General features: G+C 29.4%; 3 protein-coding genes across 5 annotated transcripts; 2 read left to right on the top strand and 1 right to left on the bottom strand.

Annotated features, from left to right (window-relative positions):
- Positions 1-8,895: 8,895 nt before the first annotated feature.
- LOC111306190 (ras-related protein RABB1c-like) lies at positions 8,896-11,964 on the top strand. Its single transcript, XM_022904102.2, has 6 exons — positions 8,896-9,251; positions 9,819-9,958; positions 10,530-10,612; positions 10,792-10,996; positions 11,127-11,195; positions 11,736-11,964. Exons 1-6 carry the CDS (start codon positions 9,206-9,208, stop codon positions 11,826-11,828), a joined length of 636 nt encoding a protein of 211 aa, XP_022759837.2. The 5' UTR covers positions 8,896-9,205; the 3' UTR covers positions 11,829-11,964.
- A 172-nt stretch (positions 11,965-12,136) lies between these two features.
- LOC111306189 (small nuclear ribonucleoprotein SmD1a-like) lies at positions 12,137-14,056 on the bottom strand. Its single transcript, XM_022904101.2, has 4 exons — positions 13,801-14,056; positions 13,588-13,651; positions 12,848-13,039; positions 12,137-12,740 (listed from the first exon to the last, which is right to left on the bottom strand). Exons 3-4 carry the CDS (start codon positions 13,023-13,025, stop codon positions 12,679-12,681), a joined length of 240 nt encoding a protein of 79 aa, XP_022759836.1. The 5' UTR covers positions 13,026-13,039; positions 13,588-13,651; positions 13,801-14,056; the 3' UTR covers positions 12,137-12,678.
- A 2,393-nt stretch (positions 14,057-16,449) lies between these two features.
- LOC111305519 (glucose-1-phosphate adenylyltransferase small subunit, chloroplastic/amyloplastic-like) lies at positions 16,450-20,739 on the top strand. Of its 3 annotated transcripts, XR_016331129.1 has the most exons (11): positions 16,450-16,716; positions 16,877-17,173; positions 17,256-17,525; positions 17,604-17,783; positions 18,306-18,409; positions 18,495-18,606; positions 18,738-18,836; positions 18,937-19,056; positions 19,465-19,610; positions 19,882-20,053; positions 20,164-20,739. XR_016331129.1 is itself a non-coding variant. In XM_022903138.2 (10 exons), exons 1-9 carry the CDS (start codon positions 16,465-16,467, stop codon positions 19,579-19,581), a joined length of 1,551 nt encoding a protein of 516 aa, XP_022758873.2. In that variant the 5' UTR covers positions 16,450-16,464; the 3' UTR covers positions 19,582-19,610; positions 19,882-20,108. The 3 variants fall into 3 exon arrangements, 2 of the variants coding, with proteins under 2 accessions (XP_022758873.2, XP_022758874.2); XM_022903138.2 differs by lacking the exon at positions 20,164-20,739 and having other exon boundaries at positions 19,882-20,108; XM_022903139.2 differs by lacking the exon at positions 20,164-20,739 and having other exon boundaries at positions 19,876-20,108.
- Positions 20,740-25,146: the final 4,407 nt, after the last annotated feature.

The following is a 25,146-nucleotide window of genomic DNA, read 5'->3' as shown; positions in this document are numbered from 1 at the left end:
GTCGCAGTCACCACTCGGATTGCCCTCTACCACGCCCTCTCGTTTCATTTTTTTCCTCAACATAGAATAGATAGCCTACTTGCCTATTCGCACATTTTTATCTTTCTCTTTTGTCACCGCCGCTCAGGCTCTTACCACTCAAATATTCTATATTCTACTACTGCTTTTTTTATCTTATATTGAGCATTTCCCTTTTGCTTTCCTATCTACAAATTTTCCATCATGAAATCACAGTGATTCAATCTCTAATGATTCTATATATGTAATTAACCATCATTAATATTAATTGCCATTACTCGAATATATAGCAAATCTTTTTAATGTAGTTGTGTGAAAACATTTTGAGTCAATCTTGTCCATCATTATCAAAGATTAGAGCATTTGAGCTCATAAAAATGGAGAAAAGGGACAAAGAGTTGGAATGGCAAAGGGTGCTAAAGCCCAAGGTGATGTCTTAACAATTATTAGAATATGATTTGAGCCTATAAAAATAGATAAAAGTGTACTTGATCAGATCTGGTTGCTGCAGGCTTTACGTGAGTAATTGTCCAATATGTATAATTTGACTTTGCGTTACACGACAATATAAGCAGTAGTTATAAATAGATAGCTATATTTTTTTTTAAGTGATAAAAAGTTTTTAAATTTTATTCTGTATTTTTTTTAGTTAATTTAAATAGATTTATCTATATCAAAATTAATAAATTAAAAATTATTTTTTTACATTCTTTCAACAGATTCAAACCAAATAAAAAAAATTAGCACACCGTCTTTGCAATTTAAATTGGCAATCGGTAAAACTTATTGTTTTGGTATCTTGTAAACATACCAAAAAAATGTTCCATTATTGTTCCACTCCCGGGAGAGAGCACAAGCCAGTGGACAGGAGAAACACAAACAGACAGAGCTGAACATATCTGGGTGAAGTATATAGGCATGGTTCAAGCTGGACCTAGATAAAGGTCCTGGTCAACTGAGTTAATGGAAAATTTCTCCGGCTGATTTGCATTGTCAAAATCGCAAATTTATTGTATGGAGTAATTATCTCTTCAGAGATATTCGAATGCCAATCAAGCCAAAAACCTAATGACCTTTTCAAAATTGGAATTGAAATTATAATTAAGAAAAGCTACAATAGAGTTAATATAAACCATAAAATTGCTGCAAATATTTTTTTGTAACGTGACAATTTGCAATACTCCGCAAAACTACATAAATATTTTTTGGTAATTTTCAAGCTTTTTGTAATGGCCATTTAATCTCGAAATTAAATCTTGGAAAAATATAAATTTTGATGAAATTGTATATTTTTAGGAACAAACCAATCAAAATATTCAAATTATTCTATAGCATATAGTTGATCAATATAATACAACGACCACTAATCAATAAATAAAATTCATGACTGCAGATATCATGGGTAGGGTTTGTTTGTGTTGAAATATACCGCCATTCATGGGTTGGGTAAACTTCCAACAAATGTAAATTGCTTTGGGCAAATTTTTGCTTATTGGTTTTGAATCAAAATTGCCTTGTACAGTTAAATGGTGTGGTTCAATCATGTACGTCGCAAGCGCTCCTTTCCCAACTCAAATGAATGGCATTTCGGCCATAGCAAAATAAGAAGAAAAAAAAATGGCATTCAGCCACTGCATGAAAATGATGAAAAGGTTTTTAATGTGTCTCTTTCTGTTTCAATATTTAGCATGGAATTCAGTCACGACAAAGAAGACGAATATGTTAATCCAGAAAAAAATTTTAGATAAGTCTCATTGTGGGATTATGTGATGAGTCGTATAAAGAACAAGAAAGAGAAAAAAAAGAAATTAACATAAAATAGCTCTTTGAGAAATATTATACTTTGATGTTTAAGGATTTACGTTGTAAATAGTAAATAATTTTTTGAATACGTGATCTTATCCCGAACCAATAAATAAGTCAGAATTGTTTCTGCAACACTCCCACAAAAATGTTTTCGTAATACTTTCGTAAATCAAGTAAGTCTTTCGTATTATTTTCGATATATAATTTTATTTATATATTATTAGATATCCTTCAATTTGTTAATAATGTGTCTAGCTTCTAAATTCATGTCTTGCTGTATATATGCAACATTTTCCATTGCCAACCTGTATAGCTATTTGTATCTTCCATGCAAACATTCATAAATTTGTTTTGTCTAAAAAATTTAAAGATAAATAAGTTATTTTAACCTTAGATTAAGATAAAACATACGCTTTTAAATTGTTATGAAAAATGGTGTCCTACAACTAAATTCAAGATAGAAATAAGAAGAGTTCATTGATGAAACTCAAACTCAAACATTTTGTTACAAGAAAAGTGAGCTTTATTAGTTGATTCAACTAATATTTTAATAGCATTTATAAATATTTATATTTTTTTCAGAATATATACTTGTTTGAAAATATAATATTTCTAACCATAGTTAATATATGATCTTCACTTTTTTTTTTTCACTTCATGATCTAAACAAAAACGAATCATGTACACAATTTAGGATCCTTAAAGCAGGGAGAAGCCATATATATAAATATATATATATATATATGTTAACTTCATAAATATATCATGTGGTGAAGACCAAAATGAAAGTACCTCATGAGATTTAACATATAACAATTAACTACCTTATGATTTATTTTATTATTTTTTTATCTAAAATCGTTACTTTTTTGTTTTTTTTTATTTTTTTATTTTTCTCCTTATTCTTTATATGAATTTATATTCTCTGTCTAAAAATTTATTCTCTCTCTTTAAAACCAAGTCAATTCTCTCTCTAACTTCTCTGCAACTTCTCTTCTTAACCAAACCAAACCTCTTGAGCATTCTCCAACTTTTCTTTACCAATTTTAAACTCAAAAACAAAACTAAAAAATTAGTTAAAAAGCCACTATTGCTCTTTTATGGATCATCTGGGTTTTTTTTTTTTTCCTTTTGTGTGGTATTGTTTCTCTCTTTTCTTATTTGCCCAACACCCAACAAAAACTCAATATCTAATAAAAGTTGTCACTACCTTAGTCTTTATTTGAACACTCGAAAACAAAGACCAAAACCCAAAATTTTTCAAATTGTCCCTATCACTGTTCACCACTTAAGAACCCTAAAATAATTTTTTATTTTATTTCAAAACCTTAAAGAAAAGATTCCCACAATAAAAAAAATCAAAAACTCGTATAATGAAACTTTTTATTTTGTTTTTGATTTTTTTATGAGTGTTTTGCTACTAATTTGTGAGTATATGATTGCTTGTCGATGGGTGATTGTTAATTTTGGTCATCAAATAGGTCTTTTCTAAGTTTGATTAATTAGAGATTCTTGATTTACTGATTGCTGATATGTGTTGAAGTTTTATTGGTGAATTATTTACTGTTTATTTTGTGGATTTTAGCTTTGAATTGCTTGGTGGTTATTGTTTTTGGGTTGTTGAATTCATATGAATAATTGTTGCTAAATTACTTAAAAATTACTCACTACTTAAATTTCTTTTCTTTTGGTTCTATGCTTGTCTACATGTTGCCTTTGTTTGCTCAATTGCCTAGATTTTGCTAAATCAAAAATATTATTTGTTGGAAATGACTTGACTGAATTTTTGGATTGATAAATTCATTCTCTGTTTAAAATTAAATTAATTCTTTAAACTAAACCAAATTAAATTGTTACAAAGAAAATTAGTTTGATTTTTGATAAAGAGTAAATTTTTGAAGAAAATATAAATTAAGATGAAAAAAAGAAAACAAAATTGAGTAAAAAATAATAAAATAATACATTTTAAAATTCAATAACATTTTTATTTCGACTTTTATCACATAATATATTTGTAAAGATTACCTATTATATATATATATATATAATTTCACCACCTGGCGTGTGAGCTGATCAGAGCAGAGCTGAGCATTGACAATTGCACAAAATCTGTTTTGCCAGTATGTCACGACATAAAATGACGCCAAGAACGTAGCCCTGCAAGAATGCGGGGCTCAGGTATATATGGCGACAAATGCAAATTGGTGAAAGCATGAAACAGACAAAAGCTTTGTACTCAACTACTCAAAGCCTTTGACGGTAAAAGTTTAATATAGTTTGATTGATTGATTGATAGATAATAGAGGCCGATGGGATGGGAGTAGTTGCTCTATAGATACACAGAGTCTCGTAAGATTCCAAGAAAAAAATGGGATTTATCTGCGCATATATATATATATATATATGCGCTTCACAAACCAACAAATGAAAATCTATAATGCAAATGAAGCTTTTGACTAAAAATACCATAGAGTTTGAATTGAAATATTAATTAATACCAAAGTGATGAGAGAGGATTAGCTGAAAATATGGGATATGTTGTAATTGTAAAGGGGTTTTAGGCTTTGAACTTTCAAGCTTTCAACATCCAAATCTAATAATATTGAAAAAAAAAAAAGAAGAAAATGGGGGGAAAAAGACGTGGAGCAGAATGGGAGTCAAAGGTATTAAAGATGAAAAAGAAGAGTTTGGTCCAACTGACATCTCCACGTGCTATCTCGAGCAATGTGATGTGAAAAAAGCCGGAGAGATCTTAATTGCCTGCCTGATCATGAAGGAAACTACACAATTATAAAACTAATCCTCGAATAATGCAAAATATTTTATTTTAGCCTTACTCTGTTTTGAAGGTCGATTGCACCCTTCATCTTTAATATTTCGTCAAATTAATCACGTTTTTAAAGGAAATTAATCACTTGACTAACGATTTCATTAACAGCTAATTTCCAATATGATAAACCATGTAACTGACGACTTGGTTTGACAAATGTAATCGAACAAGACATAATTTCTTTTTTTTTGAAAAATTTAAGAAGGAAAAATTATTTTATTTTTAAGGAGTGGGTAAGCCATTAACTTACAAAAAAAATTATGAATTTTTTTATTTTTTAAAAAATTTTCAGATTTCCAAATTATTTATCAATAAAAAACTATAAAAATTTAAAATTAAATATTTTACATCTAAATCTTATAATTTAGCCATTTATGTCTATTCTATCTATGATAAGGCATAAAATTACTGATGATGGTAACATCATCCACGGCCATTGAAGAAAAAGTATGCATATAAAAGGAAATCATTTATTTATGGATTATTGTTTGCTTTTTGGGCACCCCCCACGATTGAAATGATTTAAACTTTAAAAAAATGGTCCCTAGGACTAATAATTTTGAGGAATCCAATAATATATTGCCAAATGTGCTTTTCATCATCTCAAAATTTTTTAAAAACTAAAAAAAAAAAACCTTATTTGAGATATATTAATTTTTATAGAGTTTAAGAAAAAAATTTTGATTTTAATGTCTTTAATATTAAAATTAAATTGTTTTATAAAATTAAAGTTTTATAATTTGTAATATTAAAAAATAAAATTTTTTAAAAACTAATTTTAAAATATAAAAAATTTAAATATTAAAAAAATAATAATTTTGAGGCATCCAAACTAAAAGATGGTCAAAAAGATGGGACAAAAGGAGTAAGAAAGAAATCTACTTGTTTAGTTTTTAAGGAGCACAAAAGAAAGGATAAAAGGGGAGGGGTTGATTGATAAAAATAATGTAAACAAATTTACAATATATGATCTATTTATATCTAATGTATCAACTTCTAATATTGGAAATAAAAAAGTGAAAGATTTTATTTTGAAATACTTTGATATATGAGATGAATCCATTATTTTGATTTCTTGCTTGTTTTATTACTAAATTAAGTTGAGTAGTTTTACATTTACAAACACATAAAAAACATTTTCCGTAAAAAGAAAAAAATACACACTACTATTGCTTTTAAAGAACTACTCTTATAACTATCATCTTATTTATTTTTTAAAAAATAATTATCCTAGTTTGATTTATCATTAACATAGAATATATTATTCCATAATATTTTAATTAATATTTTAAACATTTTTTTCATTAAGTAAAATTTTAAATTTTAATTTAATATTAATTTTAAATTGAAATATAAATTTAAAACTTAACTTAGTTATACAATTATCTTAAGGTAGTATTTGATTTGGGGTAGTCATTCCAAAAATCATAATGATTTACAAATAATGCTTCAATCATTGTATTTGACAAATATTTAATGATCATATATGACAATAATTTTGGATTATTTAGAGTGATCAGATCACTATCTTGAAAGGTAATTTAGTTTTCATCTAACAAAGTAGAAAATTTTTATTATCAAAGTGAAGTAATATGTAAAATTAATAATAACTAATATTATTCATTTAATATGTAAATTAAAATTTTGATTCATCTTACATTTGAAATTATATATTATAAATTTTTATATTTTCAAATTAATATTCATTGTAATAAGTTCAATTTTTTTTTTTTGTATTTTTTGTATTTTTTTAATATTTTACATATAATAAAATTTATTTTTGTTATGATTTTAATAAATTAATTTTATTTTTTAATTAAATATTTTTTACATAATTTATATTATAAAATCATTTTATTTAATAAATAAATATATTTAATAAATTAATAATATTTATTACAAAATAAATAAAAATATTACTGTATTTTATAAATTATTTTCTTTAAACAACATTTAAATCAATCACTTGTGTAATTATTATAATAAGGATGATTATTTTCATACTTTTAAATAAAATAATATTTGATTTAGCAATATCAAGTACAATAGTATTTAATTCTTATAAATTAATAATTATTAACCAAATAAAATGATTTCAAATCACAAGCAATAAAATCACCTTAATAATTAATTCACTTAAGTGATTATATTAATTATGATAATCTTAAAAATAATATCATATATTATTTAAGATGTGACATATAACAAATTTAAAATTCAAAATTTAACACCAACAATACTATTAATTATACACAAAATATATATTTAATTTTTCATAAAATTATATGTAAATATAGAATTACAACCAAATTGAAGATTAATTAATTGGTTAAAAAAATAAATATTATTTAACATATATGATACAATTATTATATTAAAAAAATTATTAATGATATCATCATTTTGCATATGAAGAAACTCATGTTAAATCGAAAGCCATATTCAAGTTAGGGATATAATCAATTGAGTTCGAATTGATACTGTATTAAGTTTGAGCTTGAATTTGATTCGAAATTCGATATGCGAAACTTAATTTAAACTCGATTGAATTTTTTTTTTTTTTTTAACTCAAACTCAACTCGAAATAAAAATCAAACTATTCGAACATGCTCGATTAGACTCAATTAATATGTAAAAATAAACTTAATTTTTATATTCGATAAAAATTTGATTATTTATATTCGAAGTCAAATTTGTGTTTGAGATATTTTATTAATTAAAATAATTAAAATATATTAAAATATAAAAGCTTAATTAAGCTCACGAATTATTCATGTTGAGTATAAAAATACTAAAACTCGATTCAATTGATAAGTTGAGTTACTCAAGCTCAAGCTCAATTCGATAATAATCAAACTAAATTAAAATTTTATTCAAATTAAATTCGAATAATTTGTGAGTATTAATATTTAAATATCAATTATGGAGTGACCTTTTTCAAGTTTGATTTGTGATAGAAGATGATGCGTCTCTTTTTGCTTCCTTCATTGTATCCATTTGTTTATGGCAAAATGCAATTAAAATTGCAAATTGGTATTCCCTTGTCCTTGTTTAAAATTTATTTGTAAAAATGATGTTAATTTAATGATTTCTATTATTAAAAATTAAAAAAAACTTAAAAGATATATTTAGAATATAAACATATAAGAATATTAAATGTATAAAAATCGATATAAAATTTTAAAAATTACTTAAAATAGGGGGATGAATAATATTTCAAAATATTAGATACAACTTTATAAGATTACATGTAAATTGAAACATATACACCATGATATTATAGACTTTCTCTTTCATAATTCTTTTTGAAAATTTTAATTTATTTTGAAATATCACTAACTTATTATTTATTTGATTAAAAAATATTAAACATATAAATTTTCTCCAACTTTTTTAAATGTTAATTTTAATGATATATTAACTATTCAAAACCTAATAGACAACTTTCTCCTTTGTTATTACTATGATGGATTTTTTTTTTTTTTTGTTGAGGCATGGATTTTCCGGTCAAAGAGCTAAGCCTCTTTTACTCTTTTCCTCAGTCCTCACTTGACAAGAGGATGGTAAATTCTTATGTTAAAAACCCCCAATTCAATGAAAAACTAAAAGTTTGAATCTATACTGTTTAATTAATAATGTTCTTGGGATATTAATTCTATTAGTAAAATAATAAAAAAAAGAACCATAATAAATATATATAAATAAAACATATAAATATTATTCAATATTCCTATAAATGATTATATAAATATTTTTATTTAATTTAGTTTTAAACTTTTTCACACATACAATTTTAAAAAAAGTACTCATTTCTGTAATAAAAAAAAACTTCTTTCTGTATTTTTTATTTGAAAATAAAAGATTCAAATAATAAAATCATGTATTAACCAATTGAGCTAATTATTCGGATGCATTATATAACTGATTTCAAATTTCCACCTAATTTTGTCCCCTTTGTTTCTTTATCCTATATATTTCCTCTGAGTATGTAAAATCTTAGTTTAAAATACTAGAGTAGAAGTCGGATAGAAATTGATTAACCGATTGAAATTAGAAATGTAGCAAAATTTGGAAAACGTTTCGAAGGTCAAAGAGTTCTTATTTGGGCTTTCACTCTTGAAAAAATTGGGCCTTTCACCATGTGTTGGTTTGATTTTTTTTTATAATTCTTAGCACGTTAAGATAACCGACAAACAGCTTGTTGGTTGCTATATATAAAACAAGGCCCTTACGTTTCGTTTGTTTCAATTATTATTTTTTTATTGAAGGTGTTCGAAGGAATGAACGCAAGCGGGGTAGAATTAGATCATTGATTCCTCTCGTTTACTTCTTTTGATTTGATTTAAAACTCTTTTCACATGCGTTTAACGCAGTTAAAACCATTTGTTTTAAAGGAAAAAAGAAACCTTTTTTTTCTTGTTTAATTTCTTTCTTTTTTGGTAATACACAATCGAATTCTTTTGTTCATAAGATCCGACCATTCATTTACAAAACGAAAGTATAGAATTTGCGATTTTAGGTATTTGGGGTGTACGTTTAGGAGCAGAACCAATGTCGTACGCTTACCTTTTCAAGTACATTATCATTGGAGATACTGGTAAGATTTCTTTCGTGTTTTCCTCAGGTTTTTTTTTTTTTTTTTTTAAATTTGAGATCTGGGTCGTTGCTCATATGTTTTTGGCCCATTTTTTGGTTCCTTCTCATTAATGGGCCTTTTTTAAAAATTTCTGTTAGCAACATCATCTGAATTTGCTAGGAATTTAAAGATTTACCGAAGGTTCTTTTGTTGTCACTGTCAATTTCTTTTCTTGTCATTGCCAATTACAGAATTAAATGGTGCATTGTCACCATTGTATAATTTAATGAGGCCCTCGATTCCTATGTCTTTTCTTAAGATAAACACTTCTAACAGAATCGAACATGGCATAATGCTTTATTAAGCATGGTAATGTGCTAGCATTTGAAATTCTGAGACAATGAAGATTGAAATTGCATTGCAATGAAGCTTGCTACTTTAAGCATTTTTGCATATGATAGTGAATTTGGCCATTTTTGCAATATTGTTTTCACAAGGATATTATGTTAGTGCTGTCCCCTGTGTTGAAGTCTCAGAATGGGTGTCCTATGCGCTACTAGCATAAATATGTTCTTTTTGTTTTTGCAGGAGTTGGAAAGTCATGTCTTCTCTTGCAATTTACTGATAAACGATTTCAGCCTGTTCATGATTTAACCATTGGTGTTGAATTTGGAGCCAGAATGATCACCATTGAAAACAAGCCAATCAAGCTTCAAATATGGGACACGGTTGGGTTTCCTTGTTTGTAGGTTTTAAATATTTTAGTTTAAAGTTACATCCGTGCAATGTGTCTGTATGTGTTTTTGGACTCTTATTTCTCAATTTAAGCCGTTATTTGCACAATGATTCTCTAATGAAGTATCAAAATGGTATGTCAAATGTTAATGTGTGAAACCAAGCTTTCAGGCTAGCACCAGAAGGGGTGTATTAAGATAAGTGGATCTGAGTTGTACCCTTAACATCAGAGTATCAGTCCTACTCAAATCTTTTTGAGGAACACAAGTTTACAGTTGATGCCATTGTTTATAGGACGGGTTAATGTTGTCATGGAAAAAAGATAGGCATTATAATGCGCTAAAGTTGGATAATTTAAGCTAGCTGCGCTAGAATTTTATATGCTCTAGCTATACCCCCTTGGTGATACCAAAGTTATTTGTGGGCTGTGGCATTTGACCTCAGTGGATGTTATGTCCATCACAATTGTATTCTCACTTAATCCTAGTTTAAGGCATATAAAATCTAAAGCATGCATGTCGTTTCTTATCAGTTGTGGATGCTGAATTTTCTTTGTTTTGTCAGGCGGGCCAAGAGTCATTCAGATCCATTACAAGGTCTTACTACCGAGGAGCTGCGGGTGCACTTCTAGTTTACGATATTACTAGGTATTTATTCTTTCTTTTAGAACTTTTGAGTTATGCCAATGGAGTTACTTGATCTTTAGAAAACCAATCTTTTCTCTTCTTCATTCTTCTACATGCATATATTATTCATAGAAACAATTTTGCATGTGCTGTTGGCTACAATAATAACGCTTCTACATGCATTTGTGATTAATAATCAGGAGGGAGACTTTCAATCACTTGGCTAGCTGGTTGGAGGAAGCAAGGCAGCATGCAAATGCAAACATGACAGTTATGCTTATTGGTAACAAGTGTGACTTGGCTCATAGAAGGGCTGTGAGCACAGAGGAAGGTGAGCGGTTTGCCAAGGAACATGGACTGATATTCATGGAGGCCTCAGCGAAAACGTCTCAAAATGTTGAAGAGGTGATAATAATACTCTTGTTATGCTTAGGACTACTTGAGAATGCTCTATAGCATTTGTATAAATAAGCTTTTCTTCACATGTCCTACTTGATATTCATTCTCCGAAATTTATAGCAAAAAATTATTACAGGCATTTATAAGCACAGCTGCGAAAATCTACAAGAAAATTCAGGATGGAGTTATTGACATATCTAATGAGGTTAGCATTTGTCTGCTTATATTTTCCTTACAATTTCTGCCATCTCTTTGTTCAAATTATTGAGTTCAACTTGCCCACATCTGTCCCTTCATTCCTCCCTTCCTTGTTCCCTTTCTTTCTGTGTTCTATTTAACATGGCAAAAGTTACATCAAATTTGGCATCTTGTTATATGGTTTGTCTTTATTCTCAACACCTTTTTCTCTCTTTAAGCAAACGAAACATGAAAAGTTGCAATTTCAATTCTCCTCTTAATTTTTCTCTCTTTTCTCACATGATATCTGTGTAAACGATTGCCTGCATCCCTCCGCATTTATAATTTCTTGGAAATTTGCTTGCATTTCTTGTGATTAGTTACAAGATCGGTAAAAATAATAAGAATTAGATCGACCACATGCTTTTTAAGTTTTAGGATAGTACGTCAATTCCAGCTTTATAAGAAACTGTTGGGTCTTGGAGAACATTAGTTGTTTTTAAGGCAGCAGTATGGAATGGTTGAATACTTGAATCATTAACCTTCATTTCTTGTTGTGTTTTTGCAGTCTTATGGCATAAAACTTGGACATGAAACCCACGCAGCCTCATCTGTAGGTAGAGATGGTAAAGCTTCTCAGACAGGCGTCTGCTGCAGCTGAAAATTTGGATTTGTTTTGGCCAAAATAATAAAATAACCTTGAACTTTATAACTTAGATAATCCTTTCTTCTTTAATTTACTTAAATATAAATCGTTAATTTTTAATTTATATTCAAATAAACTGATAAATTTTAGTTTGTATCTCAATAAACTCATACATAAATAATTCTTTCTTTTAAAAATAAATATTTATTTAGATACAAATAAAAGTATAAATCTTATTGGAATACAATAAAAATATAAAAATTTATTTTTAAAAAATAGTTCAAGAATAGTTTTAGTATTTTAAATATTTTTTTCCAAGTTGAGAGGTTTGATTGTGGATTTAGGTTTCTTATACATTTTTGCTGTTGCACACCGATCATATCGTTTCTGCAATAATCATCTACAAGTTACCAATAGATGTAATTGTTTTTTCACATAAGGCTCTTTTTCATTTTTCCCCTTTTTCCGAGAGAGATCCCGGCCCCTCTTCCCTCTTCCATTTCCACGTGCAAGTGTGGTGTTGAGAAGGATTGGGGACTATAATGATAGCATTCAATTGATAATCGCTCAATTCAATGTCTACAGCATATGTTAGACTCATCTGCCCAGATTTTCCCTCTCTTGGAAAAATTGGAGTAAGAAGCGCCACTTTGTTAACTGATTGTTTAACTAGAATCTCCTCTAAAAGTTTCTAGCAATGGAACTTAGTTACCTTTATAGAACAGGCAACTAGGGCAAGTAATAAACTAGAGGGATTCTTCCTATGCTTCAAACTGGCCGTTCCCTTCAACTCTCTTCTAGCGCACTCCAACAGTAAATTACATGATGCCGCAAAAGCTGAAACAGGATATTTTCAGGAAGGTGATTATCGACCTCGGCCATGGCCACGTCCACGCCCCCTGCCACGACCACGTCCCAAAAGTCTCCCTGAAAAGATGATGGATAAATAAAAGTAGAAATGAGTAAACGATACACAGAAAATATAGATTGTAGGGAACAAAAAAATAGACGAGTTGAGTGAAATATATAAATACCAGCAGCTGGCTTCTTAGGCTTAACCCTTGGTGTCTCCTCAACAAGCAAAGTTTCCAGATTCAAGCTGTCAGGGAGAATATAATAGCGAATGTTGTTCCCCCTCACACTCAGATGGTCAAGAGTAACTGCGTTTTTTCCCTTTAACGTTAGTTTCACTGTCTTCAAATGTGTATCCATGCTAACATCAACCCCTATATGATTTAAGCAAAGCAACTTTTTAGACAGTCCATTTAACAGAGATAGTGGGCAGGAAAATTAACATTCTTACAGTATGGAGGATGGGCAGTAAAATATGCCTGGAGCAGTATCTCTATGTCATGTTGAAAATTTCAGTCATCTTGTTCAAACTTCGATCTTAACCAGAAGAATTGAAACAAACAAGAACAACTAACGACAAAAAACATTCCAAAAAAAAAAAAAAATGGCATATGTAACATTCTATGCAACTACTATAAAAAAGTGCTCTTAATGTTGACTATTAGATCCAATAAGCAGAAATGAAGTTTCCACTCTTAGAAAAAAAAAACCCCGATTTATTCCAATTTAATGAAGAGAACTGAGCTAATAAGAATCAAAACAACGAAAACTGCAAAAAGGGGAAAAAAAATAAAAAAAAAAAGCATTAAGTTTATTTAGTTATATAACCTTGGGGTTTAGGGAGAAGCCCAAAGGACAATAACGAATATCAGAACTGTAAATTAAAAAATCAAGAATAAAAAATGTATAGATAGAGAGGAACCTATGATAGTGCCATGGACGAAGGTTCCGTTCTTGAGCTCGATGGAGACAGTCCCGTTGTTTAACTTCATTAAAAACCAAAATTTTCAAATCATTTATTGACATTAATCGAAAAATTAAAGAAAAAAAGAATGTGCTTGTTATTTGAAATTAAAAATGAAGAACTTATTCAAAAAATAGAAAGAGAAGGAAGGAAGGAAAGAAGGAGGATTACCGTATGGGCTTCATGTTGAAATAATTTGAGCAGAGAAAGAGAGTACAGCTCCAGAGTCTAGTGACAGTATTAGTGATTCAAATGTAAAGCCCTTTCCCCCTTTCTAAGTAAATAATTTTGAATCGGCGGTGGATCCGAGTTGAGGCTGGATTCTATTTGGTAGCAAGTAAATTCAGGCCAAAATACCATATTTATTCCAAGAATGTTTTAATTTCTTTTTTTTTATCTTTTTTTTTCATCACCACTTTCTTAAAAAAAAAAAAAGAAGCAAATATAATAAAAATGTCAAATATTTAAAATTATAGACTAAGAAAAATAAAGTTGGTGTGAGAATCATGTTACTATGTTACTATTAAGAATTTTGGACATTTCATTAGTTCAATAATAAATGGGTATATATATATATATATATTTAAAAATACTTTAAACATTTATTTAATAATTCAAGCATATTTTTGCAGAAGAGAAGAATCTCCCTCCCTCGGATAAATGCATATATATCTTATTTAATTACGTCCGAATCTCTCTTTCTTAAATAAATAAATAAATAAAATAAATGTTAGTGCTAGTTTTCAAAACCTAATCACAATATCAAACAAAGTCTTACTATTAGCTTCTCTAAAAGCAACGGTTGGTATAAATTTATTATAAATACTTACATTTGCAACTCTCAATCAAAGATTTGAAAGGCTCCGGACTGTGCATAACATCAGTAACGTTTATTCAAAGGGAATAGCTAGCTATCACAACATCAACTTGAATGGCAAAAAACCCCACGGCTCAGCACATTGTTCGTCGCCTATTACTATTGCGACGAAAACAACATTCTGATGGATGATCCCACATGTCACGAGACCACTTCATTTAGCCTGGCAATGGTCTATGGCCGTTGCCGTTCCATCCCAATTCAAGCTTTTGCTTGACGGTTTGAAATAATTATATGAAACAAAAAATGGGCTTATTTTATTTATCAATTGAAACTAAAAAAAAAAAGTGATTGCTCAATTTTATAGTGGAGTTAGATAACGTGTTTTATGCAATAATATGACATCGTACATAAAAAAATTTTTTATCCAAAAAAATTAATTAAAATAGTGTAATTTTTATAGTATATTAATCCTACTTAAATATGAATGGAATTCTTACTCTTATTTCATCTAAAAAATTGATTATCTTAGCATTTTATAAATGTCTGTGTTAGGACAAATCCGGTCAATATTCATAAAGTTACATCAATAGATGAGAGAAAAAGTTATAAATCAGTAAAAAATTACCATAACATTAACACTTCATTCAAATATTCAATTCATACAATCCAATCTCGTACGTATATAATTATTCTCAACTTATAAACACAACTAAAATAAAAATATCAAACATTCAAAATTCATATGTATTTATAGGTATTCTTACTCGATCTCTAAGAATTGACCAAATATCCATACTTATAGACAGTTTCTCTTAGTTTTATGGAATGATCATACACTCAAATCTCATAAAATCAACACCCAATCTTATAAAATTTTAGAACTTTCCTTCCATCTTTATTTCATATCTCACCTAATTGAATTTTTGTTATTTATAAACGTAACTACTTACAAAATTTTTTTTCTCATTAAAATTCTAATCTAATAATTTGTTTTCATCAACAAATATTTTTAGCTATACCAAAAATTTTCAAAAAATATGTCACTAAATATTTTTTTTCATAATTATTAAAATAAAAAATTTAACACTTTATCAATAAATTAAATTATTATAAATTAATCTTTACTAAAAAAATTAAATACTTTATCAATAAAATATTTCCTTTGTCCCATTTTTTTGTCTATATTTTTTATAAAGATATCTCAAAATTATTTATATTTTTTTAAATATTTACAAATTTTACTTATTAATATTTTAAAATTATATTTAAATTTTTTTATTTTTTGATATTAAAAATCATGAAACTTTAATTTTATAAAAAAATTTTAAATTTAATATTAAATACATCAAAATCAAAATTTTTATTAACTTCTGTAAAAATTAATATATAATAAATATTTTGATGCAAATAAAATATGTGATTATTGTTTGACATAATATTTCATTTTTTCATCACCATTATCATCATCAAATCTAATAAAGTCACATGTCTAATGGTGACAGATTAAAAAAAAAAAATTATCAACGTACATGATTCATGCTCCTTCCCCATAACTTTACGTTAATAGTATAAACAAATCATTCTTTTTTATTTTATATAAATATATATCTTGCTTTTGTTTTTTGTTCTCTTATTTTTTATTTTATTACCTCAAACTTAAAAAAAAAAAGTCATAAAAATGACGGTGCCAAAGGGCTGTGGTCTATGCTTATAGCCATGTGACCGTTGTTTGCTTGTGCAATGACAGCCACCCAACTATTCTTCACTAATCCCAGATCTTTTCCCCAGTTTAATCGTTACGAAATCCCCAAAACACCCTTTTCTCCTTTCCAGATCTGGAAACAGACCAAACACCCGTCAAATCGCAACGAATCCCCCCGAGGTCCGGCTCGTAGTTTTACCAAAATAATAATGGCAAATTAGCAAATCCGTGCCCCGAGGTCCCATCAATTTCAGACGTTTCCCCCTTAAAATGCCACTTCTCATATGGTATGTCCTTCACTTATCAGACGAACATGGCTGCGATCGGTGCTTTGCGATTGCCTTCTGCGACGTCGTCCTCCAATGCTTCTTCCATTTCTTCTAGCCGTAAATCCCTGGCTACTCGGAGCTTGTCGTTCTCGGCTTCCACTCTTTCCGGTGAGAAGCTTGTTTCCACAACGGCTACCGTTTCCCGCCAAACGAAACGAACTCCGTTGATCGTTTCGCCGAAAGCCGTTTCGGATTCCAAGAACTCGCAGACATGTCTTGACCCCGACGCTAGTCGAGTAAGTTTCCGTTTATCTTTCTGTCTATAATTCGTCGAGATCTTTTGTCTGATCCACTAAACGATGCGATTTGATTACTCGTACAACTGAAATATGCTCCAAGGCTAAAGCTTTTTCTAACTTGTGATGAAAATTTTGGGAATTCGATTGTGTTTGGCAGAGTGTTCTGGGTATTATTTTGGGAGGTGGAGCAGGGACAAGGCTTTACCCACTAACAAAGAAGAGAGCAAAGCCGGCTGTTCCATTAGGAGCAAATTATAGGCTAATTGATATTCCTGTTAGCAATTGCTTGAACAGTAACATATCCAAAATCTACGTTCTCACACAATTCAATTCTGCTTCTCTCAATCGCCACCTTTCCCGCGCATATGCCAGTAACATGGGTGGTTATAAGAACGAAGGGTTCGTCGAAGTTCTTGCTGCTCAGCAGAGTCCTGAGAACCCAAATTGGTTCCAGGTTAGTTACTAGTAAAATAGGTTTTGAATTGTTTATGGTTTTTTGGGTTTTGATTTGAAAAAGTTTTATTTTGAATGTACAGGGGACAGCGGATGCAGTGAGGCAGTATTTGTGGTTGTTTGAGGAGCATAATGTTTTGGAATTCTTGGTTCTTGCTGGGGACCATTTATATAGAATGGATTATGAAAAGTTTATTCAGGCGCACAGAGAAACTGATGCTGATATTACTGTAGCTGCATTGCCGATGGATGAAAAACGGGCTACTGCGTTTGGTCTGATGAAGATTGATGAAGAAGGGCGTATAATTGAATTCGCTGAGAAACCAAAAGGGGATCAATTAAAAGCCATGCGGGTAGAATCTTCCTTCAGATGAGATTTTCTTAGAAGCTGTTATTATTTTTCTGGTTCTAATTTTGGTGGCGTTGTTTAGGTTGATACTACAATTTTAGGTCTTGACGATGAGAGAGCAAAAGAGATGCCTTACATTGCTAGTATGGGCATATATGTTGTCAGTAAAGATGTGATGTTGAATCTTCTTCGAGAAAAGTTTCCAGGTGCCAATGATTTTGGAAGTGAAGTCATTCCAGGTGCTACTTCCATTGGGATGAGGGTGAGTATTCTTTCCATACATCAGTCCCTTTGAATAGCTGTTACCATTATCAAGTTGACTAGTGTTCGTTGTATATGGAATAGAGGAGCTTATCTGAAAAATAAAGTAGCGTTTGTTTGCTTTTCAATTTATATGGCAGCCATCTTGTTTAAATATGATGTTTGGCTTCTCATATGGTACTTCTTTATTCATCAAGCTACTTCTGCAGCTTTAGCATATGTAATAAGAAGTTAAACAATCTGAAGATTGGATCATGTCTTATCTTGTTTCTAGCAACGAATAGTTTTAAACAATAATATTTCCAAGATATACATTTGTTGTGAGCAGTTTGAGTGAAATTGTACTTTCATCCATGAAGCATCTCTTAGACTCTTATAAAAAGTTTGTTATGCTTCCTGGATTGAATTTCTAGTGTTAGAATTTTATGCATGATGGTGTGGGTTTATTTGCCACATTGATATTTTCTCCACATCACTGAGAATTACTAATACCGGAGGTCTAATTGCATGTGAACCTATTTAGGTGCAAGCTTACTTGTATGATGGCTACTGGGAGGACATTGGTACCATTGAGGCTTTTTATAATGCAAATCTAGGAATTACGAAAAAGCCAGTGCCAGATTTCAGGTAGTTCTAGTTCATCAATGCATTATTGTTTGATCAGCGTGATGATAAATTTAATTACCTTTATGATTTTGAACTTTCTTCCCAGCTTCTATGACCGTTCCTCTCCAATCTACACCCAGCCTCGGTATTTACCTCCATCCAAAATGCTTGATGCTGATGTTACTGATAGTGTTATTGGTGAGGGTTGTGTTATTAAGGTGAGTTCCTTGGGGCTAGGTTGATACTCTGCTTAGTTTTTCTGGTTGGCGATGGTTTCTAATGTTCACAGGCTAAATGGAAATTAGACAACTCATGAGTGTTAACCTCTGGGTATTTTGGTTGATTGCAGAACTGTAAAATTCACCATTCTGTTGTTGGTCTTCGATCTTGCATTTCTGAGGGTGCAATCATAGAAGATACCTTACTGATGGGAGCAGACTATTATGAGGTACTATACCCTGAAACTTGTTAGCTTTCTTTTCTATTGTTTTTGTGACATTTGTCATTTGCTTCCTTGATAATCTGTTTTCCTCATTGTCTTCCTCCAGACTGATGCTGACAGGAGGTTTCTGGCTGCAAAGGGCAGCGTTCCAATTGGTATTGGAAGGAATTCACATATCAAGAGAGCTATTATTGACAAGAATGCTCGAATTGGTGACAATGTGAAGGTTGGTATTTATTTTATCTATTGATTTACTATGGTTTCTTTTATGGTCTCAGCATGGTAATTAAACCCTTTCCTTGTAAAGAGATATGAGTTTCACTGATCATTCACTAAAATGTTACCTTGCTGCTGCTTCTTCTGCATGGAACTTCAGCTAGAATAAAACTTCTTCTCCTTGACCCTTTCCCTAGTTTTGGCATTGCTTGTTACCTTTCTGTTGAAATTGTTAGTGGTTGAATCTGGAGGCAATAGTATAAAGTTCTTAATTGAATGACTACTAAAAACACAAGTTTTAATGGAATAATCTATGACTTGCAAAATTGGAACTATTTATCTCATATAATAGATCCATGTTTATTAAATTCTCATTTCTCAAGGTTAAATGTTGACAATGAGTGTTTGCTTTTTTCAGATCATTAATGGTGACGATGTGCAAGAAGCTGCAAGGGAAACGGATGGATATTTCATTAAAAGTGGGATTGTCACAGTAATCAAGGATGCCTTGATTCCTAGTGGAACTGTAATCTGAGGAAGTTACATTGCTACTGCTAAGTAGAGGTACTGTTCCATTAGTTATTCTTGAGAAAAGTAATGCAATAGCATATTACTGCAACCTCTTCCTCCTATTTTTGATGTCTTTTCCCAAGGTGATGTATATTTTGAGGTAGTATATAATATATTAAATAGAGAGAGGACCCCTGAAACAATGCTGTAAAGGTCGTGTTCAACTTAAATAAAAACTTTTGTCTATAATTGTCTACAATTTTTATGTTTACCTGTGTAACTTTAAGGATTTTGGTTTCTTAGATAAGCCAAATTTTAAATGCAGGATTGGCATGGAGAAACATTCCAAAGATTGTCTTCGGTCATTTAGCCCCTAATTCAAGAAAACAATAAGTGATATGGACATTGTGAAATTAGCATTTTGTAACTGATGGACTACAATGTAAAAGCCATTTTAACAGAGATGAAGCATCAGCAGATGTAAAATGCCCCTGGAGGTATATTTTCATCAGATATCCTTTCCTAATAATATCTTCAGCTCTTTGCCTTTGATATCTTCAGATAAAGATATGAATCCTCAAGTCTATCCTTTCTCTGTCTACACCAGGTATTTTTGGGTCCATCAGGAAAAAAAAAAGGTCTTTATCCATCAAATTTACGATCATATCCGTTAGTACTACATCAATAAAATGACCGTCATCCTTCAAACATTTCAATTCAAATGGTAAAGCAATTTGGTAGAAAACAAGTGTAGGCTAGGCTGCTTTAATTTGTAGGTTTGCCAGTTCTTGGGAGTTGACCACATCTTCCATTTGGGTATGGGGAATTCCTACCGGCTGGAGGAAGTGGCTTCAGACTTCGACGGTGTATGCTAGTCTTCAAACTTCCCGTTATATTCAGAGTCAACATGACCAAATCCTGAGTAGAAAGAAACATAGGTACCACACTGGTCTCGTTGGGAAAATTGTAGATTAGCAGAACATGAACATGCATTAAATGGTTATAAAGTTTAGTGATGGGATATTGGCAACAAATTACAACACCAATGATATGGGAATTACTTTTCTGACGATTGTTTTTGTTCGAAAAAATCCGAGTCCAGACATATTAGGTACAACCCTGATCACCACAGGTTTATAAAGTGTTTATAATTCAATTTTAATCAAATTGATTAATTGAATTGATTTAATTTTATTAATCGATAGATTATTGAATTAATTTTAACTAATTAAAAATGACTCTAAAAAAATTTTGATTTTTAGTTAATTTGATTTAAAAATTGAATTAAAAGAATTAATTAAAATTTTCATTAAAATATAACATAATCCAAATATAGAATAAAAAACATATTAAATGGATTATTTTATTTCATAAGTTGTTAGAGTTTTTAGCATAATTTTTTATATTTGAATATTTTTTAAGATAATTTTATTCAATTTATTTAAAATACGAGAAATTATGAGTTTAAATATAATTAAATTTAAATATATTTATTATTCGTTAACAAAAAATTAATAAAATCGGTTAAATTAAATTAAGTTGATTAATTTTTGAAATCAATAAATTTAATTTAATTAATAAAAATAAAATAAAATAATTTAAATAATTTAATTAATTTAATTTTAAATAATTTGATTCAAAATTAATTAAATTGACCGAATAAACACATTTATAAATCCAGACCTTAGAGTCTTTCCATTAATTTTATGTCAATTACTTTTCAATACAACTTTAATCATGACTCATATGACATCCACAATTAATGAATGTGTCCTGATAGCATCAAGCAGGGGCATATAATTAGTAGTTCATTTGATCTATTGAAATTTAAAACTATTTTATAATAAGTCTATTACTTTAGGATAAATTATAAATTGATCCCATTGAAATTTTAAAATTTTTTTGGTGATAAATGTATTGATTCAAGATAAATTTGAAATTGACCAATTTCAAAAGAAATTTGAGTGTTACTGTATAATTAAGAAAAAGAAGAAATCATATATTTGACTTTTGTTCTTAAAGAACTAGTCAAAAAAATTAATGAAGATAAAGAAAGATTTTATTTAATCCATTATTTTTTTAGATTAATTAGATTGAAATTTGCCACCAAACTATAATTTAATATTGAATTTATCCATTAATTGTACTTTAAGTTTACTGAAGTTTGCTGCTATACTTTCAATTTTGTTATTTTTGGACAAATAAACGGCGGAATTGTCCAGTTTAATGTAGAATATAGATGCGGTTTGTGAGTCATAAAGGTATGTTGGAAGTTTCAATGCTGCAGTAATCCCAAGCGTTGGCTGCTGAAAATAAAACATGGCTATGCAGTCCATGAGAGTGGAGAGGATCTAATTCAAACGCCACCTTAATTAGTTTTACAAACAGAGATCCTGAACTCGCCATTGATAAAACTATACGGGCCATAAGCATAGAAAAGACAACCGCATTATTTTTGGAAGACGTGTTCATTGTTCAGTACTTTGTTACAATAATTCATGGCTTGATCAAAGCCAAGACGAGTATATAAAGAGAGAAACCTCCCATCTGTTCAATATTGTCAAAGAATTTCGAACCCTCGTCGAATTTTTAGATCAGTGTTCACCATTAGCGTGTGATGAGTGTTGACTGATTGAAAACAGAGGGAAAAAAAATGCAAAAGAGACTGACTGATCATCAGTGTGCTGATTTCTCCCTTTGATAGTTACCGGCCAGAATTTTCCTATAGGGGTTTTAATAATTATCCTAGCTCTTATTCAATTACTATAGGAGATACTTGTGATTGTGCCAATTTTCATGAGGTATGCATGCATATCATATATATATATATATGAAACATGACTTTTAGTATGATCAAAAGAGTTAATTGGCATATTCAAAAGGGATAATGATCAAAACAGTAATTATTTTTACTCAGTAATAAATTATTAACAAAAAAAATGAATTCTAAATAAATTATTAATTGCAAATGTAACTTTCAAGATTGAGTAATGTAAATTCCAAGACAGATTTTCAGATAGTGCTTATGAGTTATAGATAAAAATGATACATATATATTTTAGCAGAAGGAACATGGGGAATTTTGACTTTTTCTTTTATTGGTGTGTGGGGGATTCCATTCGTAAGGAAGAGACGGCCTCAGACTTCGACGGTGTAGAGTACCTGTGCGAAGACTTCCTGTTATATAAAGAGCCAAAAATAGAGTGACATAAATCAGAAGATCAGAAAGAATTATAGGTAATTAGAACTAAAAATTTAATTCACTAAGTTCATTAAGCTATTTATTTAATAGGTTTAGGGTTGGAATCTCAACACAAACAACTCTTTTTCCATTCTCAACAGCGGATTATTTTTTGTAAAAAAAAAAAAAGAATTATAAGTAATTATGCCTCTCATTAGCATCTTCCCATGAATTTGACACAGATCTGTAAACTCTTTTACTTTATAATTTTTTTATAATTAAGTCGTTTTACATTTGAATTTGAGTTCAATTGCATGTAAGAGTATGTAATTTTTAGTAGATTATTTTACAAAATTAGAAAGGTTTAAGGACTAACAGCTTTTTCTATGCAATAATAATGAATAAAAAATGGAGCCGATGACAAAACGAATTTGAGATACAAGGCTGGTAGTTGGTACCTTGGCTAGCCGAGAAATGAGCAATTCTGGCTTCAACTAACAAAGACCCAGAACTCATCATCGACATAGCTAAACAGGCCCGAAGCAGAGTAAACACATGTTTATTATTCTTGGACGACCTCTTCATTTTTTTTTTTAAGTTCCATTAATGTTATAATCAAAGCCATCCTCAGTATACATATATATGGAGATAAACCTCTCCTATATTCCACGGCAACGAATTTAAACCTCTCATGCAATTTTCTGGTAAACTTTTAGCATGAATTAGCACGTCTTGACTGACTGAAATTAGGGGGAAAAATGCTAAACATCATACTCTGGTTGTGATCTTTCCATCTTTCGAGGTCAAGGTAACAACTTGGTAATATTCTATGTTCAAGGTCATTATATTTTATGTATTATCAATATATATATATATATTATAATTAATGAATTATAGAGTGTCATCTTATCAGTGAGTAAAGTTAAAAAATATAAGATTCTTAATAGTAAATATTTATCAATTTAATATATTAAAAAATAATTACGGTTTTCAACTCTCTCTTCGAATTTTACAGTAACAAGAAATTAAAAAGAAAAATAAGTCACTCTCAATAGGTGTTATGAAGTCTTTTCACCTTGCGGAGCTCGTTAAACAATTTTTTCAAGTCCGCTTTACCCTTTCTAATGATGTTGGTAGTTGCCAAACTTTTTCAGCTTTGAAATATATATATGTACACACAGACGTCCAATTTATCAGTCCTCTTTCTAAGAAAAAGAAAATTCCAAGTCACGAGTCCTGTCTATGTAATGCATGTTTTTCTTTTATAATATATTTGACTGATTCATGCATGTAATTCTACTTTTTTAATAATAATGAAGGCAACTAGTTTAGAGAGAGAACATATATGTTTTTTTTTTTTTTTTTTCTTTTTACTTAATGGAGGGATAGAATATGTGCATTGATGCTTGTAACTTGTGAAAGGGTTACCACACTTGGATAACTAGTAAAATATCACAATATTTATGGCATTTTTGACTTAATAACTGATAGAATATGTTCCAAATATTTACATCACCAGGGTCTTAAGGGTCAAATTTGCAGGTTTCTCAATGCACAGAATTTAATAAAAAAATTAAAAATCAAAATCGGTAGAGTTTAATAAAAAAAAATTAACAAGATGGGAAGAAAAAGGTAAAAACAATATCTATACATAACTCTGATCAATAGTTATTCAATTGTGTAAAATTTTCCATAATTGATATGGAGATGTTTATCCAGTTAAATTAGTAACATTCTTTAAAAATATTTAAAATTTTGTATGTTATTATAACAGGATTTATCATTTTGCTGGACATACTCTTATCACTTGAGCCAAGGCTATAGTACATTCTTTTTTAAAGATGATTTAGCCCTCACTAGAATAATTTGAGATAATAATATACGTGCAATACGTAATAATAGAAAAATGAATTGATTAATTATTTATTTATTTATTTATAAACTTATAAATATAAGAGAAATTATTATCATTATCATAACATATAGATCCGAAGATCTATAGTTAGATTTAACAAATGGAGTTGTCACTAATCTTTTTTAATTAGATATGATTGGTTACCTAATAAATTTTTCCTTTTAAGGAACTCATAAGCTTGATTAAAAGTACCTAAAAAAATGATTTTGTTCTATTAATCAAAATAAAGTTTGAAAGTTCGATTACATATAGAGAAGATTATAGCACCCTATATGCTCATATAAAGGATGGTACCATTTTATTTTAAATTATCTTAAATTCTTGATTATAATGATTTTAAGGTTTCATATTGAATATTAGAAATAACTTTTAAAATTCTCCATCAATCTGGTAGAACTTTTAAAATGTTTTCTCACTTTAAGAGTATTTAAGAATTCTATTTGTTTTCTTGAAAAGGTTCTATCGTCGAAAAAAATTTAGTCATTTTTTATTTT

This window comes from Durio zibethinus, chromosome 21, assembly GCF_047325235.1.
Source record: "Durio zibethinus cultivar Kanyao isolate XHJ-2024 chromosome 21, ASM4732523v1, whole genome shotgun sequence".
NCBI classification, from domain to species: Eukaryota; Viridiplantae; Streptophyta; class Magnoliopsida; order Malvales; family Malvaceae; genus Durio; species Durio zibethinus.
The sequence above is the reverse complement of the archived record's forward strand: the minus strand, read 5'-3'. Positions and strand labels throughout refer to the sequence as shown.

Bases quoted from the DNA above. Each gene is read 5' to 3' on its own strand.
- LOC111306190 (XM_022904102.2), top strand. From the start codon at position 9,206: ATGTCGTACGCTTACCTTTTCAAGTACATTATCATTGGAGATACTG. The intron at 9,959-10,529 runs GTTGGGTTTCCT...TTGTTTTGTCAG, and splicing joins AGCTTCAAATATGGGACACG to GCGGGCCAAGAGTCATTCAG. The intron at 11,196-11,735 runs GTTAGCATTTGT...GTGTTTTTGCAG, and splicing joins TTATTGACATATCTAATGAG to TCTTATGGCATAAAACTTGG.
- LOC111306189 (XM_022904101.2), bottom strand. From the start codon at position 13,025: ATGGATACACATTTGAAGACAGTGAAACTAACGTTAAAGGGAAAAAAC. The intron at 12,741-12,847 runs GTATTTATATAT...TCATCTTTTCAG, and splicing joins GCCTAAGAAGCCAGCTGCTG to GGAGACTTTTGGGACGTGGT.
- LOC111305519 (XM_022903138.2), top strand. From the start codon at position 16,465: ATGGCTGCGATCGGTGCTTTGCGATTGCCTTCTGCGACGTCGTCCTCC. The intron at 16,717-16,876 runs GTAAGTTTCCGT...TGTGTTTGGCAG, and splicing joins TTGACCCCGACGCTAGTCGA to AGTGTTCTGGGTATTATTTT. The intron at 19,057-19,464 runs GTTGGTATTTAT...TGCTTTTTTCAG, and splicing joins GAATTGGTGACAATGTGAAG to ATCATTAATGGTGACGATGT.